At 37.2% G+C, this 7,229-nt stretch overlaps 1 protein-coding gene across 2 annotated transcripts in view; it reads right to left on the minus strand.

Annotated features, from left to right (window-relative positions):
* The window catches only part of pak4 (p21 protein (Cdc42/Rac)-activated kinase 4), a 21,720-nt gene that overhangs the window by 6,075 nt on the left and 8,416 nt on the right, over positions 1-7,229 (minus strand). For both annotated transcript variants that reach the window (XM_016455639.1, XM_016455640.1), the window contains exons 2-4: positions 3,356-3,577; positions 3,011-3,225; positions 2,484-2,916 (exon numbers count right to left, since the gene is read on the minus strand). In XM_016455639.1, the coding sequence (XP_016311125.1) occupies positions 2,484-2,916; positions 3,011-3,225; positions 3,356-3,556 (849 nt within the window). In that variant the 5' untranslated portion in view covers positions 3,557-3,577. The remainder of the gene's footprint in view (positions 1-2,483; positions 2,917-3,010; positions 3,226-3,355; positions 3,578-7,229) is intronic.

The raw sequence follows: 7,229 nt of genomic DNA on the forward strand, positions 1-7,229 counted from the left end.
AATCGCAATTAATCGCATCCAAAATAAAAGTTTTTGTTTACATAATATATGTATGTTTACTGTGTTTATTTATTATGTGTATATATAAATACACACACATACAGTATATATTTTGAAAATATTTACATGTATATACATTTATATAATTATATTATATATAAAAATATATAATATATAAACAACATATACATATCTTTCGTAAATATATACATGCATGTGTTTGTATTTGTACATAAATATACACAGTACACAACTTTGTATATTATCATTTAAAATATAATATTTGCATGTTATTATATAATAAATAATTCTATATAAATAAAGGTAAAATTTATATATACATTTTTAAATTATAAAATGTTATATTATAAATTATGCTATATACACATTTATTTTCATTTTAAAAGTATTATTTTTCATATATTATATACTATACTATAATTTATTTTATTTTTATTTGTTTGTTTATTTAACAGGGACAATACACTAGGCATTGTTACACACAGACAACCGATGCCGTGTACATAGGGCATGTAGCATAAAGCTAGTTTGCAGCTCTCGTCCCTGGTTAGGCTTTTACATAAAATCAAACGCTATATACACATTTATTTTCATTTTAAAAGTATTATTTTTCATATATTATATACTATACTATAATTTATTTTATTTTTATTTGTTTGTTTATTTAACAGGGACAATACACTAGGCATTGTTACACACAGACAACCGATGCCGTGTACATAGGGCATTTAGCATAAAGCTAGTTTGCAGCCCTCATCCCTGGTTAGGCTTTTACATAAAATCAAAACAACCAAATAAAAAACAAACAATCATCACAAGAAACAAAACGACTACAAATAAACATATATATACAGATAACTGTGTGTGTATATGTTGTACATATTGTCATACCTAAGCCCATATACAACTTTATACAAAGTCACAAACATAAAATGTAAATCAACCTGCATACAGAAAGAAAATGTAAACTAACCCAGCCCGAATAAGCCTGAGGTATGTACTCAATGTTCACATCGCTGTAAAGATTTCAGCCATTGTTTCAGCTTTGTGGAGAAAACTGTGAGTTCTGATTGCAACTTTAAATCAACAGGCATGATATTCCATAGATGTGAACCTTTAACTGAAAAGGATGATTGACCCACAGTACCTATAGTGTAATTTTAATACAAATTTACATAGTTTAATTTATAATATAAATACATTTTACTATATAAAAAAGACAATTATTATATAATAAAAATGTACAACACTTAGCAGCCCAGCCCTATTATACCCTATTATATTACTGTTTTTATTAAACTTTTTATAAACATAAAAATATACACATAGCATTTACTTAAAATATTAATACTTAAAGGGGTGGTTGACTGTTTTTTTTCTAGGCTTAATTGTGTTTATGGGGTGCAGTCTAACATGTGTTAATGCTTAAAAAAAACACAATATTTTTAACATAATTTACCTTTATTCTACACTGCTCCGTCCCTTCTCTTATAAACGCGCTGATCATTTCCTGCTTTTATGAAGCCCATCCCACCGAAAAACGCAATGGGCCCAGATTGGTTAGCTGGCCCAGAGTGTTGTGATTGGCTAAACTGCCTCAAGTGCGCGTCTAATCATCCCGCCCCTCACCTCAGCGGCATGTGCTCCGGTTGTATTGTAAACAATGGCGTCGTATATATTGCTTATCAATTTGAGCTTGATTGAGACCCAGAGAATATTAGTGAAGAGGATCGCGCAGAACCTGTGCAAGCACGGCTCTTAATGCTATGTTTTTGTTTGTTGTTGTCTCATACTTTTGGATACGCTGTTATTTGTAAATGCTACTGCTTCTGTTAGCTTTTAATATACGGTTTTATCCTGATTAAAGCTTTAATACAGTACGGTAACCACACGCACATCCATGTATAACGCTTCTCATAGCTATGTGAAAATAAGTGTAGAAATGGAACAGTTCATTGTTGGAGCTGAGCTGATGATCTGAATGAGAGAGAGATGCGATGCAACGGAACAGGATTGAGAACCGCTGCTTTAGAACATTGATTTTGAAACTTTATGATCCATTAGAATCGTTAGAAGACAGAGTTGCAATTCATATGAATAGATTTTTCTTTTTCTTCCTCTTCTCTAAAGCAGCACAACATGGCCTCGCCCCCTTTGTTGCATGTTCCCGCGGGCAGGGCTTATCTGGGTTCGTGACGTAACGAACCCAGAAAGTAGCTCGTTGTAGTCTCTACGAGCCGTTTTGTAGGCATTAAACTGCCAGAATTTTAAAAGACGATATCTCAGCTTGCACTGAACTTTCAGCGCCGCAACTTCGTAGATATATTTTATGCTCAAACAGCAACATTACACACTAACTAACGTTAAAAAAGTGAAATCGCAATCAACCACCCCTTTAAAAAATAACATAAAATCATGTTGTAGAAACAAGGTAGTATATATTTCGTTTGATTTCTGTGTACCTGACCGCTGGGGCTCCTCCCAGAGTCACTTTCGGATCGTGGGTACGTGTTGAAGGGTCGGCTGGTCTGCTGTGCGGTCTTTATCACTCCCTCTGTAACAGGTAGGTTAGGAGTGCAGATATTTGGCCCAGACAGTGGTCTCTTCTCACGAGGTGATTGTGGGTTGCTGTCCCTCCCAGTGTAGCTAGATTTTGGCCTCTTATAATTGGCCCCCTCTCGCCTCACCACCTGATCATGATAATCACGTGGCTCTTGGTCTCTGTCTTTGTGCTGGGGCTGTGGGACTGGCCCTCCTGACCAGTTGGGCTCGTTGTGTCTGCTGGGCTCCTGACCACGAGGCTGCTGGTGATGTCGGCCATCCTCTCTGGATGAACGGGCTGGGCGCTGAGACTGTCTGGGATCAGCACCTGGGTGCTCCTGACGTGGTTTCTCCCTACATAGATTAAAAAAATGTCTCACCGTCAATACTCCCATTGTAGTCTTTGGAAACCAAACATTTAGTTTGGAATAAGATGTCAGTTGTGCACCTCTCTTTGCTGTCTCCGTATCGATCAGGGTGTCTGTATTGAGGGTGTTCTCCGTTCTCATGCCCCCCTCCCGAAGATCCGGAGTCTCGGCGTGGTTGCGGTGGTGGGCTGCCTCTCCGCAGGGAGTTCGAGCGGATCACCGACATAGTCTCAAACTCATCCAGAAGCCATGTGAGAGAGCCATCATCGCCGATCTTACGACCCCGTACAATTGCCTGTGCACAAACAGGTAACAGGTAATGAGGTATTTATAGTAAACAGATGGCAAAAGATGACAAAATACTGTTGTAACTCACCAACATTAACATACAAAACTAAAGACCTAGACCAAACAATCATGCTGACCTTGCGTGGCTCTACAGTAGTGATGACTGTGGCGTCGATGAAAGGTTTGGGCCTCTTGGCCGTGTCCTCAATGAGGCTCTGCCATTGGCGTGGAAGCCCCACAAACTTCTGCTCCTGCTCATCAAAATCAGTGTGAACACGATGCTCAAAGTTGGAGGGGGCCGAGATCTGGATGCGTGACTTTTTCTTCTTGCTGAACATGGCTGCAGCAAAGCATCAGACCTAGAAACAGAAAAAGACAAATACTATTACTGACTGGAGTAATGGCTGCTGAAAATTAAGCTTTTGCAATCACAGGAATAAATTACACTTTACATTGTACATACATTATACATTTTAAAAATGGTTGTGGTAGTGTACATAGAAAGAAATTGGTAATAAAAAATCAGACCAACAAATGAGAGTATAATTAAACTAACTAAAGACACCACTGTTTGAAGTTACATTTTAGATTAATATTAGCATTGAATTACATGATGGTTTCACACTTCACAAGCACAAAGAAACAGCAATTATCAAATTCACATCCAAGCCTTGTTGTTGAATGAAAACTTGAGATCCCAATTAACACATTGTTCATTCACAAAACATGGAAGACACACAAAGGCAGCTGCTGAATTTAAAATGTCAGCTCTTTCACTTCACCTTTCTGAGCATTTCAACAACAGTCTCTTTATGCAATACAAAAAGCTGTCCAGCTTTCCATACTTTCCCTTTTCTCTGCTTTTGCCCTGCCCATTCTCTCCATGGGTATCAGAGACACTCCCAGAAGCCAAATACTGGACTCTGATATGTGTGGGCCGAAACCCCCTCCCACACCTGACAAGCTGAGCCTGGGAAAACTCAGCTGCTTCCTGGGACGATGCAACAGCAAGAGGCATTTTTTTAAAAGTGTGGAAGCATTTGAAGTGTAACCTGATCTTTTGTAAAGATGTCAACTTGGGCACAAGGTCACAGCTTCAGGAGTCTTGGAACCAGTGAGAATGTTTTATGAAGTGCTGATTTCCAACACTTAGGGTAATGAAAATACTGAAGTACTCAAAAGTCGCAGGACTGGAAAATGTTCAAACTAGTGTTTCCAGAAGGAGATATACATTCAAAAAAAGACTGCACAAGCAGTGCAAAGGAAATATTTACAACAATGTGATGAGCAGTCCTAACTCATAATAGACATTTTGATGAGCAAGTACTTGCACAAACTAGGCCTGTGATAAAGGAGGAGCAATGTTAAATACTACACAGCTTGCTTATGCTGTAGCAACTTACTGTGCACCAGTTGCCAAAATATACCCTTGAGCAACCAGGCGCTGAGGAGCCTTTCAAGGACACAGTGATGACAGTATTTTTAAATACCAAATCGTATTTTAGAGATGGACAAAGAGCTGCAGAGGCGTTCCCTCTCTTCCCGACAGAGACGTCACGATGGAGACAGTTCAGAGAACTCATGGAGGAGAGCTGACGCGAGAGAGCCGGGCTCACGCTACACACGACCACGCACCCGCACGACGAGTCAAAATGAGACGTCACTGAGACGCAGTCAGAACTCAATACTGATCTCCTCAGACGCCTTTACGTTTGTTCGAGGGGACCGGAAGCCAACAGAGGGACTCAGTAAAAGAGATGCTTCCGGTGTGGGTGGACTCAAGGACATTAGGCAGCGGCTGCTTTACTTATTAAGAGGCTTTATCGATCTATTTAAGATCCACTATATTTTGTTCTGTGTGTTTAAAGGAAACGTATGGAATAAAAAGACATGTAAGCTAAAATTAGAAAAAGACCTCAGATGATGCCAACCCTGAAACAACATACAGAACTACCAAATTTTGCTATAAGTTTGATTGCATCATATAATAATTGCTGTTAATAGTGTTCATCATCTGTTTGATTACGTCTTTAATTGATTTTTCCATACATTTCTGCCATATGTACATTAACTGACAGTCACCACTGATAAGCTACCACTAAATATTGTAGAAACTTAATTTGCTGTAAAGTTGCTTTGCAACGATTTGTACCGTGAAAAGCGCTATACAAATAAACTTAAATTGAATTGACAGATCAGTAACTGAATGCTGATAGAAAGGAGTGAATAAAAATAAGCGAGCAAATTCAGACTGATGTTTGAATAATAAATGACTGAATGAATACTTTGCGCCATAGAGTTATTAGTAATAACCTTACTTTATAACATGCATACATTGTCAGATTTGTGGTTGCATGGATGGTACCATAAAATGGTAATTCTTCGTTCTGGCTATTATGTTTAAGGTATGCATTCATAATGTTTAAAAACCATTAGACAGAGAATTGCAACAACACCAACAACAGCAGCAAAAAAACAAAAACATTAGTATTGTGTAATATATTTTCACAATTTAAAATAACCATTTTCATTTTGAATACATTTAAAATGTAATTTATTCCTGTGATCCAAATCTAAATTTTCAAAAGCTGTTACTCCAGTCCTCAGTGTCATATAATGCTAAAGTGATGATAAAATATAATTTATCTTTATTTCTCTCCCACTCAAACCTTTCAGTGTTTCTGCACCCAAAGATAATTGGCATTATGCTGAGATGGCAAAATATAAATGGCCAACACTCAATAAGGAAAAAGGAAGCAATTTCAAACACAGCTTAATTTTACATGGTAGACAGGAAGAGTAAACTCAGGCTGTTAACTTGCACCTGTGAGATTGTTTATTTGGAACAGGTGAGGATGAACTATGAGTGACAGGAACAGGTGCACTAGCAGAGATCTACAGCTATACACACAAAGAAAGACAAATGCAATTCTTTATTTATAAGTCTCAGTGTCTTCTCATACAATCAGTGTAAATGAATCACCTTCCCATGAACACTTCCTGTTCTATGACCATTGGTGTCATCAGCACACAAAAGGTTTGAAATGTTCACAAAAGAGTGCTAAAAAAAAACTACTCAATAAGGCTTTGTGTCTGACATTAAGAAGTGTAAAGCAGTTGAACTCGAACAGTCAAACACTTCCTGGTTGAGTCTGGCATTCCAGCCACATACCATTATGCACTGGTGAACAGTGAGAAAGACGTCTCTGTGGTCAACGCTGCTGAGATGGGCCCTAGCCAGGAAGACGGTCTCTACGGATTGGCTTTTAATAGGATACTGACCCCTCAAAACAGCCCAAAATACTTTGTGAAACTATTCAAGTAGATGGCTATTTTTTTGGTAAAAGTTTGTGTTGTAGGATAAAGTTATCTTAGCAGAAAAAGGCCTACAGTGTTTGCAGGGTTTCTGCAGGATTTTTAAGCTCAAATGTAAGACTTTAAGACCTTTTTTAAGACCTGAACAAATAAATTAATACCATATGAGTGGGGTAGGGCAATGTAGTACCATATTAAACTGTAAAATTACTGTAAAAAGCATAATTTACATCTCAGATACAAGTTTTCACAAAAACAAAGTTTTATAAAATGATAAACTTTACATTTCAGCCTTTAAACCATTGTTAAGAAAATGGATGAGTCAAAAGTATTAATTATATTAATTTAAACAATTATTATCAATAAATTATTATATCAATTAAATAACAAATTACGGGTGTGCAATATTGACAAAAATATTGTCAAATATTGTGTTATTGTGCTCGTACCTTAAGGACTGCCGTGGACAGCTGACTCCTAAAGGTTTTGATATTCTTCATATTCTGTGTGGTCAGTTCACATCAGTAATAGAAATTAATAATTTCCAACAAGTTTTATGGGCATTTCAACCTTTAAGCCATTTTTTCTAAAAGTGTGCACTAGGGATGTAACGATTAACTGCGAGCAGGTTGAAAATCGATTCAAATATGTGACGATTCAAATCGGTTGAGATGCTAAACAAATCGCGATTAATTT

This window comes from Sinocyclocheilus anshuiensis, unplaced genomic scaffold (assembly GCF_001515605.1).
Source record: "Sinocyclocheilus anshuiensis isolate Anshui unplaced genomic scaffold, SAMN03320099.WGS_v1.1 scaffold319, whole genome shotgun sequence".
NCBI classification, from domain to species: domain Eukaryota; kingdom Metazoa; phylum Chordata; class Actinopteri; order Cypriniformes; family Cyprinidae; genus Sinocyclocheilus; species Sinocyclocheilus anshuiensis.